This window comes from Delphinus delphis, chromosome 4 (genome assembly GCF_949987515.2).
Source record: "Delphinus delphis chromosome 4, mDelDel1.2, whole genome shotgun sequence".
NCBI lineage: Eukaryota > Metazoa > Chordata > Mammalia > Artiodactyla > Delphinidae > Delphinus > Delphinus delphis.
Window position 1 is genome coordinate 72,225,351 of NC_082686.1, and position 12,568 is coordinate 72,237,918.

The window sequence follows — 12,568 nt, forward strand, 5'->3', positions numbered from 1 at the left end:
CCCCCGACCGGGAGTGTGAGGGGCGGGGCGACGAGGGGGCGGGACCGCGGCCTCCTTGACGCCGGAACTTTCGGGGGCCGGGGATGCGGGGAGCAGGGTAATGGCTGGGCCGCTGGCGTGCGCGCATTGAGTCTTCTGTCCCGGTCTCTAACTCCGTGACAGCGCGCTCTAGGAGCGGTGTGAGGCGTGTGCAGGTTCCTCCGACCGCAGTTTGTCTCCGCGCGCTCTTCCGGGGCGCGCGTTCCCCGGCGTCGTGGCTACCCCGGCCGTGGCCGTCCGGGCGGTGGCCTGGCTACTCCTCTGGGAGGTGGCTGGACTCACCTGCTCGCCAGCCATAGCCTTCAACACCACCCCCACCGACGCTGGTAAGGGCAAGGGCGGGGCTTCGGGGTGAGGGCGGGGTTTAGGGCCGAGAGGGTGGGGAGCACTCCAGGGTCCCCCGTACTCTCCCTTCCGCGCTTAACAAAGGTACTTCTCGCGACCCTAGAGCTGTAGGGTGAGCTGCAGGAGGTTAAAAACAAAGGCCGCAAGCTTCCTGCTACTCCCCCCGCCCCGCCCCCCGTCTTCATTGCTTTGTGGCTGCTCCTGGTTCTCTGGAGAGTCGGACTTTGTTCGTGCCCCGGTCTGGGAGGATCCCACATGCCGCAGAGCGGCTGGGCCCGTGAGCCATGGCCGCTGGGCTTGCGCGTCCGGAGCCTGTGCTCCCCAACGGCAGAAGCCACAACAGTGAGAGGCCCGCAAACCGCAAAAAAAAAAAAAAAAAAAAAAAAAAATTGTGAAGTACAGACGTGAAGCGTCTTGGGACGCTCTTGGAATGCGTGAAGCTTCTGACCACTACGGGGCCAGCAAAGTCTAAGTGCCCTATGAGGTGTGAGAACCCCAGTCTAGAGTACATAGTGTGTGTTGTCCTCGGGGGACGTGGAAAGGGGAGGAAGACTAGTTTCGTTTTACAAACATTTTTGATAATGGACTAGATTGGGCTAGGGTTTCTTTATGACTCAGGGCTGGGCAAGCGAGTTGATTCACTTCTTTGGGCCCGAGTCCGTGGGCAGAAGTGCTGTGCTAGGCGCTGTGGATCCAGCCCTCGTGGAGCTTGCATTGCAGTAGGGGGAGATGTATACAGTGAGTAATTACAATAAAGTGACAACGTTTGATAGGGAAAGGAACGTCAGTACAAATCAGGTGAGTTTCTCTGTCTTTAAAACGAGGATGTTAGACTAGTATCTGTCAGTCAGTGCAGTTCTGCTTTTGTGTTTACATATTAAGTTCCCAAATTTATTTGAAGAAAGGATTACTAGGCCAAAAAGAATTTTTAAACAACCGGACTTGTATCTGAAGACTTCCAGCACTGGCATTTTGTGATTAAAAAGAGGTCAATTTCCAGAGCCAGTTCAGGCCGCAATAACCAACTAAGGTAATATTTAAGAGGAAAAATCTTGAAGGTGCATTCAGATGCAACAAATTCACTTTGAAAATGGTACTTAGAGGACTTCCCTGGTGGTCCGGTGGTTAAGAATCCACCTTCCAATGCAGGGGACTTGGGTTGGATCCCTGGTTAGGGAACTAAGATCCCACATGCCCCGGGGCAACTAATCCCCCATGCTGCAACTACTGAGCCCGCGCACCACAACTAGAGAGAAGCCCACGCGACGCGAGGCGAGTTCCTGCATGCCGCAACGAAGGTCCCGTGTGCCATAACTAAGACCCGACACAGCTAAATAAATAAATATTACAAAAAAAAAGAAAGAAAATGGTACCTTTGCCTTAAAAATCATAAATAATCTAGTATTTGCAATACTGTTTGTAAATTAGCTTTTCTACTATCCCAAGATGAATGAAATTTACTATTCTCTATTTACTATTCCCTGATAGACTTTAAGCCTATTAATCTGACCTTTTTTTCTAATTAATTTATAGGCAGATATAAACCCTTACCCCCACCTCTATTAAAGTTAAACATTGAAGAAATATCTTGATTTATGCAAGAGATATTCTGTAAGTTGCTTGGGAAAAGATGATATGTGCTTCTCCAAAGCAATTAAGGATTTCTTTAAATAGCTAGGAGAGTGGAAATGCCTTAGGCTTTAAAAGTTGGGCAGATCTTGCTTCTAATCAGTTACTTACCTAGTTGTGTGGCCTAAACAGTAACTGTTTATAAGTCAGTTTCCTCCTGTGTACAAAAGGCAATAATATTGCCTGCCTGTTTAGCTAGACTGTGAAAGTTAAAATACATGTGAAAGCCCCAAGTAGAGAATCTGTCATATAGGTATTATTTAATAAATGTTGTCTTTCATACTTTTTTCTTTCCTTCCCTAGTATATTCCAAATGTTTCCATCTCCCTGTCATGTTTTTTTTTTTTTTTTTTTGGATCTTCTCAGGAATACATCTAATGGACTTAGTAACATACAGTAGTGTATGGTTTTTCTGTATGTTTGTTTTAATATTCTTCCCACACACTTCTAGCTTTTGAAAATGGAGTAAAATTCCATAGCAAAGTGCCTGGGCAGAGTTGGTGGTCATTAGTAGCTGAATTTTTAACTTTATGAAACTGACACTGAGTAACAGTTTTAATGTCTGAATTCTGCATGGAGTCAGTATAGTGAGATTTCTGGTTATTCTAAGTTTATAAAGGGGCCCTTTGAACCTTTCAAAAGCCTCCAGTTTTTGTTGTTTCTTTAAACTCTTTCAGTGTCTCCATAAGGCATAGTGTACCATCCTCTGAGTTTTTTCTATGTGTGGATGGTAGAATATAGAAGTTGCCAGTTTGTATGTGATACTCAGTTTCAGTTAGCTAGGATTAAAATTGAGGTTTCCTGGCTCTTTGGCCATTCTGTTGTTTTTGGTATCCTGGGATCGCCTGAATAAAGTAATATAAATAGCGAACACTTACATAGAGTGCTTGCTATATGGTTGACCCTGTTCTAAGTGCTTCTACATGTATTAAATTCTCATGACAACTAGTAGAGAGAGAAACTATATTGCCCAAAGTCACACAGCTGTTAATAGACAGACTGGGGTTTGAAACTAGCCAATCTAACTCCAAAGTCAAGACTTTTAACCCCTATGCTATACTAGAAATAGATTTATATGTAGCTCAAATTGCTTAAGTTTTAAAAGTTTTTGTTTTGTTTTTAGGTTGGTTAGATTTTCCAGGCAATTAAAGCCTATTCAAACTATTATTTTCTGATTATTTAAATATTCTTTCATTGAGTGCTTATTTTGTTTAAAAAAATCTTTTCATGCTTATAGGCATAAGGGCCACTTGTTCTGAAATTATTTTGAGGCAAGAAGTTTTGAAAGATGGTTTCCACAGGTAAGTTGCCCATTGACTTACACTTACATCAAAATACTGTTTCAATGTAATTTAAAGCAAAAAATCAATAGTTGAAAAATGGATATACTGAAAAAAAATTACTTGCCTTCTTAAAGTTATAAGTGACAGATAATGTGATTCATAGTTTGAAATAATGATTAAAATAACAGTGGAGAAGAGAAGGAGAAAACAAACATTTATTATTTACTACACATATCTATTATATATTTATATAGCTAGAAGCTATATATACAGTATTCCGTTTAATCTTCACAATGGTTGTAAGATAGATGATACCTTTCTTGTATTTCAGATGAGGGACTAGGGCTCAGGGAATTTAAATAATTGTGTAGAGGTTAGGTTAGCTTCTCTCTTTAACATAATTGGAACGTATTTCCAAGAGGAATGGGAGATAACTGATTCCAATAAGGAAGAAAGAAGTAACTGAAGAGACTATCGTGACAACAAAAGTAGCTGTCCAACTCTAAGTACTGAGGATAAAAAGCAGGATATAAAACCAACAGTGAAGAGTGACAGAACCCATAAGAATAGCTTCAGAAACTGGAAATCTCAGAGTTATTTGAGACCTTCAGAAAATGCCGACAATCATTTTTTAAAAAGGCTTTTTTAGTTATGTTTAGAGCAGGTATAGTCTTGAGAGGGTAGATGAAGGAATATTAACATATCATAGAAAGTAGAATTTGTTAGCCCCTCTTATTTCTGTCTTCTTGGTCAAGAAGAATTAATCCCACTCTGGAAAGGGCCAAGTGGTTATTGGTAGTAGGAAACTGAAGTGCAGAAAATGTAAGGGAATTAATTACACAAAAGGGCCTTAATGAATATAAATGAGTTTAGAGTCTCCCCTCTCTGATGAATTATATCTCATTGCAGTAGGAGAACTTGCTTAAACCATTGCTGAACTTCTGTTTGTCATCTTTGGATGATCTGGAAGTTAGTTATTGTAGATTCTGGGCAAAATTCTAGGCCAGATTACTGAAACGATGGTTTGTGAACACAGAATAGAAACTGTTGGTTTCTGGGGACTTGCATGAATAAGCTTTATTACAAGCTTATTTCTTTTATAGAGTTACTGGACAGGTGGATCAGAGGAATGCTACAGCTATAGTATATCTGATTTTCTGTAAGTCTTTTGATGAAATTTATGTGTTATATTTGAGAACAAGATGAAGAATGTGAACTGAAAGGTAACACAGGTGAATAACTTCAGAAAGATTAACAAATACATCCGACATGTTTTGGTTAATTGGTTGAATTCATCTTGGAGGGAGGTCCTGAAGAGTCTCTGTCTTTTTAAATATATGTGTTTTTTCTGATGATAAGATATTACATGTTCACAAATACATATATAGTATCCAGAAGAAAAGAGATAATAGATATAGTCTACTTTAGAATATATTTAGAAGAATTAAAGCAATATATATATATAGATAGGTAGATAGATAGCTGCTCTTGATATAGAGGCAGAATGAAATAGTGGCTAACAATTTGGGCTCTAGGGTATAACTATTGGAGTTTGAATCTTAGCTCTTGGCTGAGTTACTTAGTCTCTCTGTGCTTTGCTTTCCTTTCCCTCTTTCTTTTCTTGAAAGAGGGAAAATATTTTTGTTTACTCACATGTATATACACAACTTTTGGATTTAATTGATTTTTATATTCTGTGATTAGCTTTTGCATCACTAGAAATGATATTTTGGGGCAAAAATAGAATATAACAATGCCATAGAAACTATTCAGAATTCTTTCAGTGAATGCAAATTATTAGGAAAATAAACTGCTATATGTAAAATTACCTCAGACTACTTTAAAGAATAAAAGCAAAAAGTATCTATAGAGATAGCTGCTCTTGATATTTAATTCTTGGAATTTCTGCTGTGTTCCTAGAGCAATGAGTTCATATAAATTTATTGATTATCTGAGAACCAGAAACTAATATCATACACAAAGCCTGAAAACGTTTCCCCATACTTTTTAAGTTGGAGATGATAATTTTTCTATGAAGAGAGTAACATGGGTATTTTATCCTAGTGCTTTGTTTTCTTACAGGTAAAATAGGAATTATAATAGTACTATTTCATAGTGTTTTTTTTAAATTAATTAATTTATTTTTGACCGCATTGGGTCTTCGTTGCTGCACGCGGGTTAATTTCTTTAGTTGTGGCGAGCAGGGGCTACTCTTCGTTGGCAGTGTGCCAGCTTCTCATTGCAGTGGCTTCTCTTGTTGCGAAGCACAGGCCCTAGGCGCGTGGGCTTCAGTAGTTGTGGCACACAGGCTCAGTAGTTGTGGCTCGCGGCCTGTAGAGTGCAGGCTTGGTAGTTGTGGCACACGGGCTTAGTTGCTCTGCGGCATGTGGGATCTTCCCCCACCAGGGATTGAACCCGTGTCCTCTGCATTGGCAGGTGGATTCTTAACCACTGCACCACCAGGAAAGCCCCCATAGTGGTTTTTTTTAATAAACTTCATTGAGTTTGACAACTATATACACCCATGTAACCATGTAACCAGTCAAAATATAGAACATTTTCATCATCTCCAAAAATACTCATGTGCTACTTGCAGTTATTCTCCCTCACCCATACCCACACTCAGACAATCACTGATCTACTTCTGTTACTAGATAGATTTTCTGGAATTTTATATAAATGAAATCATACAGTATGTACTTTTTGATATCTGGCTTCTTTCACTCAGCATTATGTCAATGAGATTTAACGATGTTCTGTATGGTAGTAATTTGTTCTTTTTGTTGCAGAGTACTGAAATTTGTTTATTCATTCACATATCTATGGCATCGGAGTTGTTCCTAGTTTGGGGCTATGGTAAATAAAGCTATAATGAGCAGTTGTGTACAAGTCTTGGCGTGGACATGTTTTCATTAATTTTGGGTAAATATCAATAAACAGAATTGCTGGATATATGATAGATAAATGTTGAACTTTTTAAGAAACTGCCAAACTGTTTTCCAAAGTGGTTATGCTGTTTTACATTCTCATCAGTAACGTATGAGAGTTCTGTTTCATACATTATGAAACAGAACTTGCCAGCAACGTCCTTGCCAGCACTTGATATGGTCAGTCTTTTTAATTTTAGACTTTCTGGTGCATGTGTAGTGGTATCTCATTGTAATTTTAATTTGTATTTCCCTGATGAGTAATGATATTGAGCATCTTTTTGTGTGCTTATTGTCCACTAGTATATCTTCCTTTGTGAAGTGTTTTAGTCTTTTTTTTTTAATTGAAGTATAGCTGATTTGCAGTGTTGTGTTAATTTCTGCTGTACAGGAAAGTGATTCAGTTATACATACGTATACATTCTTTTTTATGTTCTTTTCCATTATGTTTATCTGAGGATATTGAATATAGTTCCCTGTGCTATACAGTAGGACCTTGTTGTTTATCTATTCTATATGTAATAGTTTGCATCTGCTAACTCCAAACTCCCAGTCCATCCCTTCCCCTTGGCAACTACAAATCTGTTCTCTATGTCTGTGAGTCTGTTTCTGTTTTGTAGGTAGGTTCATTTATGTCATATTTTAGATTCCACATATAAGTGATATCATATTGTATTTGTCTTTCTCTTTCTGACTTGTGAAGTGTCTTAGTCTTTTGTCCATTTTTAAACTGGGTTGTTTGTTATTTTATTATCAAGTTTTAAGAATTCTAATTTTTTTTTTTTTTTGCGGTACACGGGCCTCTCACTGTTGAGGCCTTTCCTGTTGTGGAGCACAGGCTCCGGACGCGCAGGCTCAGTGGCCATGGCTCATGGGCCCAGCCGCTCCGCGGCATGTGGGATCTTCCCGGACCAGGGCACGAACCTGTGTCCCCTGCATCGGCAGGCGGACTCTCAACCACTGCACCACCAGGGAAGCCCCAAGAATTCTAATTTTGATGGAGTATAGTTTATCAAACTTTTTCTTTTGTGGTTCATGGTTTTTGTGTCCTGTGTAAGAAATCCTTGTCTATTCCAGGATCATGGAAATTTTCTTTTAGAAGTGTTATATGGAGTATGATCCATTTTGAATTAATTTTTTTATATACTGTTAGGTAGGGGTTGAGGTTAATTTTCCATATGGATATCCAGTTGATCCAGCATCATTTGGTGAAAGGACTATTCTTTCCTCATCAAATTACCTTGACACATTTGTTGAAAATTAATTACCTTATATGTGAGGATCTATTTGTATACTGTATTCAAACTATGGCCCATAGGCCAAATCCTGCTCATTTTGTACACCCTTGAGCTAAAAATGAGCCTGTGCTCCGCAACGGGAGAGGCCACAACAGTGAGAGGCCCGCGTACCGCAAAAAAAAAAAAAAAAAAAAGATAAACTGATAAGAGCTAAATAAATGGAAATACTATATTCATGCATTGGAACATTCATTAATATTAACATATCAGTTCTGTACAAATTGATCTAGAGTTTCAACAGAATCCCAACCAAAATTTTATGAAGCTTTTTTGAAGAAATCTACAAGTTGATTTCAAAAGTTATATGAAAATGCAAAGGGTCTAGAATAACCAAAACAACTTGCAAAAAAAAAGGTGAAGGACTCAGACTTCCTGACTTGAAGATGTATCATCAAGCTACAACTATTATCAAAATAGTACATTACGGAACATACAGATCAGGGGTTGGCAAACATTTTCTGTAAAGGTCCTAACAGTAAAATTATTTAGGCTTTGTGAGTCATATAAGGCTTCTGTTGAATATTTTTCTTTGCCTTTTTTTAAAACAACCTTTAAAAGTGTAAAAATCATTTTTAGCTCAAGGGTGTACAAAATGAGCAGGATTTGGCCTATGGGCCATAGTTTGAATACAGTACACAAATAGATCCTCACATATAAGGTAATTAATTTTCAACAAATGTGTCAAGGTAATTTGATGAGGAAAGAATAGTCCTTTCACCAAATGATGCTGGATCAACTGGATATCCATATGGAAAATTAACCTCAACCCCTACCTAACAGTATATAAAAAAATTAATTCAAAATGGATCATACTCCATATAACACTTCTAAAAGAAAATTTCCATGATCCTGGAATAGACAAGGATTTCTTACACAGGACACAAAAACCATGAACCACAAAAGAAAAAGTCTGATAAACTATACTCCATCAAAATTAGAATTCTTGGGGCTTCCCTGGTGGTGCAGTGGTTGAGAGTCCGCCTGCTGATGCAGGGGACACGGGTTCGTGCCCTGGTCCGGGAAGATCCCACATGCCGCAGAGCGGCTGAGCCTGTGAGCCATGGCTGCTGAGGCTGCGCGTCCAGAGCCTGTGCTCCGCAACGGGAGAGGCCACAACAGTGAGAGGTCCGCGTACCGCAAAAAAAACAACAAAACAAAACAAAAAACAGCCCAGGTGGTACTCTCTTGAAATTCATGAAAGTGGTCCTTCACAATACGAAGCACCAGGTTTGACATGCCAACAGCAGGCTCTCCCAGAAGTACTAGTTTGTACCAGTGTACTGTATTTTATTTCCAGTGTTTGACCCGGTGGGTCTTGTTGCTCCTTGATTAGCCATGTTTAAATTTGAAAGAAGTCCCTAATTTCAGTCTCTTAGATCAGTTTCCAGGATGCAAAGTGTCAATTTTTCTCTTTCTGGAACTAAAGGAACCTGAGACCACACATGCAGGGCTGTGGGGCTGAAGCTACCTGGCAGCAGATCCCAGGCATAGCCCGAAGGACAAGAGAGAAGCTGAAGCTGTGGCTTTGGTGGAGGCGGTGTCTCCTCCTCCTGTTGATTTCCAATTTAATTCCATGTGGTTAGAGACCATATTCTGCATGATTTCAGTTCTTTTAAACTTCTAGACTTATTGCCCAGCGTATAGTTTTTCTTATGCACTGAGTGTGATCTGTAAATGTTAATTAGATCAACTAAATTGAAGGTTGTCCATGCCTTCTGTATCCTTACTGATTTTCTCTCTACTTGTTCTATCCATTACGGAGAGAAGGGCGTCAAAATCTTTTTCTCTAATTGTGGATTTGTCTGTTTATCCTTGTAGTTCAACCAGTTTTTGCTAAGAAGTAAAATACATGAATACTTTGAAGCTCCGTTTTTAGGTGCATAAAGTACATTTAGGATTGTCATATTTTCTTGATGATTGACCCTTTTATTTTTGTGTAATGTCCTTCTTTATCCCTGACAATATTCCTTGTCCTGAAGTCCACTTTTTTTTTTTTTTTTTTTTTGTGGTACGCGGGCCTCTCACTGCCGCGGCCTCTCCCGCCGAGGAGCACAGGCTCCGGACGCGCAGGCCCAGCGGCCACGGTTCACCGGCCCAGCCGCTCCGCGGCACGCAGGATCCTCCCAGACCGGGGCACGAACCCGCGCCCCCCGCATCGGCAGGCGGACTCTCAATCACTGCGCCACCAGGGAAGCCCCTGAAGTCCACTTTTTAAGTATTAATATAGCCACTCCATATTTATTGTTATTAACATTTGCATACATTTTCCCATCCTTCTACTTTTATCTGTGTTTATACTTAACGTTTCTTGTAGACAGCATATAGTTAAGTGTTGATATTTTATCCAGTCTGTCAATCTCTACATTCTAATTGGAGTGATTAGACTATTTACTTTTAATGTAAATATAGATTTGGTTGGTTTGGTTTAAATCTATCCATCTTGCTACTTTTTTTCTGTGTTTTTTTCTATTTGTCCCATCTAATCTTTTTTATTTTTTCTGCCTTATTTTGAATAAATGGAATATTTTTTAATCATTCCATTTTATCTCCATTTTTGGCTTATTAACTATACCTCTCTCTTTTTAAAAAATTGCTTTAGGGTTTACAATTTTAACTTATCATAGTCTACCTTCAAATAACATTATTGTATACCATGAATAATGTATGAATCTTATATCAGAATAGTTCACTTCTTTCTCCTCCCCTTTATGCTATTCTTGCTATATGTTTATTAACTTTACATGTTTTGCTTATGTCATAAACACTACCATATATTATTGTTACTTTTGCTCTGAACAGCCAGTCATATATTTTTTACATTATTATTTATTTTAATTGTGGTAAAATGTCCGTAACATAAAATTTGCCATCTTAACTGTTTTTAATTGTACACTTCAGTGTACACATTGTTGTGTTACCATCACTACTATCCATCCATAAATCTCTTCATGTTGCAAAACTGAAACTCTGTGCCTCTTAACAATAACTCCCCATTCTTCCCTTCCCCCTGCCCCAGGCAACCACCATTCTATTTCTATCTCTGTGGGAATCTCTGCTGAGCCCTTTGGTCTCTAAGCTTTGGTTGGTTGGAATGCAGTGTCTCCCCACCCTCTGCGAAATTTCAGAATTTCTCATCTTTCACTTCCCTTGTAATTCTTTGTCTAGTCTTGTGGAGTTACATCTTACTCACGCTTATTTTAGTATTCAACAAAAACTCAAGGGGACTCCATTTCTGACTTCTAGAACTCTTTCTACGAAGTTCCTTCCTTTCTGGAACATAGCACTGTGACTTCTAGCTACTTAAGCCTCCCTTATCTTCTGTCTCTGTTTTCTCACTTAAGCAAAACCACTGTGCTTTGGATCTTCTTCCCTGCACTTGGTCCAGAATGGGCCTCCAGACAGAATGCCAGGACAATTATCCATTTAGGTTTATAATCTATTTCAAATTAATATTTGTAGGATGGTATGAGGTAGAGGTCAAGATTCAGTTTTTTCTATATAAATACACAGTTGTTTCAGTACCATTTGCTGAAAAGACAATCTTATCCCCATCAAATTATATTGGCACCTTTATTTTAAAAAGTGTGTGTCTGTTTCTGGACTCCATCCCTTTCCATTGATCTTTGTCTGTTTTCACACTAATACTATATTATGGCTTATGACATGAATTTATGAAAGATCTAATGAGTGGTTCTGATGTGATATAAATATTTCATTTGACTTGATATAATCTTGTTTTGAAAAACTAATTTGAAATATAGTATTTCTACTAACTTGAATATAACGTTATACTAGCTCATTTAAAAAATGAATGAAGATATTTACTTTAAACATACTTGTCTTACAGAGACCTGTTAATAAAAGTGAAATTTGGAGAGAGCATTGAGGACTTACAGACCTGCCGACTCTTAATTAAACAGTACATCCCGACAGGACTTTTTGTGGATCCGTATGAGTTGGCTTCATTACGAGAGAGAAACATAACAGAGGTACAAGTGTTAGAGGGATTTTTTTTGAGAGAGAAATTATTGTAGGGATGCTATAATTTGGATTAAGGCAAAATAGGTAAGACAACACTGTAGTACTTTTGTATTGATTTTTTTAAAGTGTATAAAGTAACCTTTTAAAGATAGGACGGGAGTATTCTTTATAAAGTGAGTGATACCTGTCATACTTGTCAGTAGTAAGCCAACTAAACTGATGTTGTTAAAGCTTCTGTTTGAGAAGATTAATAGTTAATAAATAACTGCTTCAACAACAACTTTGTTAAATTGACATATACCCCAACACCTGTATAATTTGGGTATGGGAGGAAACAAAACAAATATTTATTGGATATCTGTATGACAAATATCTTCTTTTTTTTTTTTTAAAGGAAGCAAGGTAAAATTAAGCATTATAAGAAAGAGTATGTCCCACACCCTTTACATAGATTAATCTTATAACAACCTTGGAAAGATTGCATTCTATAGTTAAGGAAACAGGCACAGAGAGGCCAAATAACTTATCCAGGATCACATAGGCAAATGGAAAAGCCAAGAAAATGAATCCAGGATTGTCTGATTGCAAAGTTGTCGTTCTTTTGGGAAATAAATCTTACTCCTTAGTTAAGAGTTTCGCTAACTTTGATAAGAATCACCTGTGCAGGTTATTGTCTGCCTGGGAACGTTTAATTCAGCAGTTCATATTGGACCCCAAAATCTGTTAATGACTCAAGTGATTCCTGTTAAGAATTTTTGGGGAACACTGTCTTAATTCATAGGATTATAATCTATATATGAATTTCTAAAAGACAAAATGGATACGCTTAGAGTCATTTATGATGGCGGTTCATTTCTAATTGTGGTTTAGGCCAATTTCTTCACCTGTTTTATTTACTTAAGTTTGTTTTTGAGTAGGTAATTACATTCTCATGATTCAAAATTCAGGGGGTGTAAAAATGCATACATGATAAGCTTCCACCTATTTTTTAACCCCCAGTCACCATTTCTTCCTGTGCTCTGGAAATACAGTGTTTTTGGAATCGTAAGTTTCACTCAATCAAAAT

General features: G+C 38.4%; 1 protein-coding gene across 1 annotated transcript in view; it reads left to right on the forward strand.

The window, feature by feature from the left end:
- Nucleotides 1-12,568, forward strand: part of PIGX (phosphatidylinositol glycan anchor biosynthesis class X) — a 28,762-nt gene that overhangs the window by 1,354 nt on the left and 14,840 nt on the right. Inside the window, exons 2-4 of the mRNA XM_060010142.1 lie at nt 173-365; nt 3,251-3,314; nt 11,369-11,510. Coding sequence (XP_059866125.1) covers nt 173-365; nt 3,251-3,314; nt 11,369-11,510 — 399 coding nt within the window. The remainder of the gene's footprint in view (nt 1-172; nt 366-3,250; nt 3,315-11,368; nt 11,511-12,568) is intronic.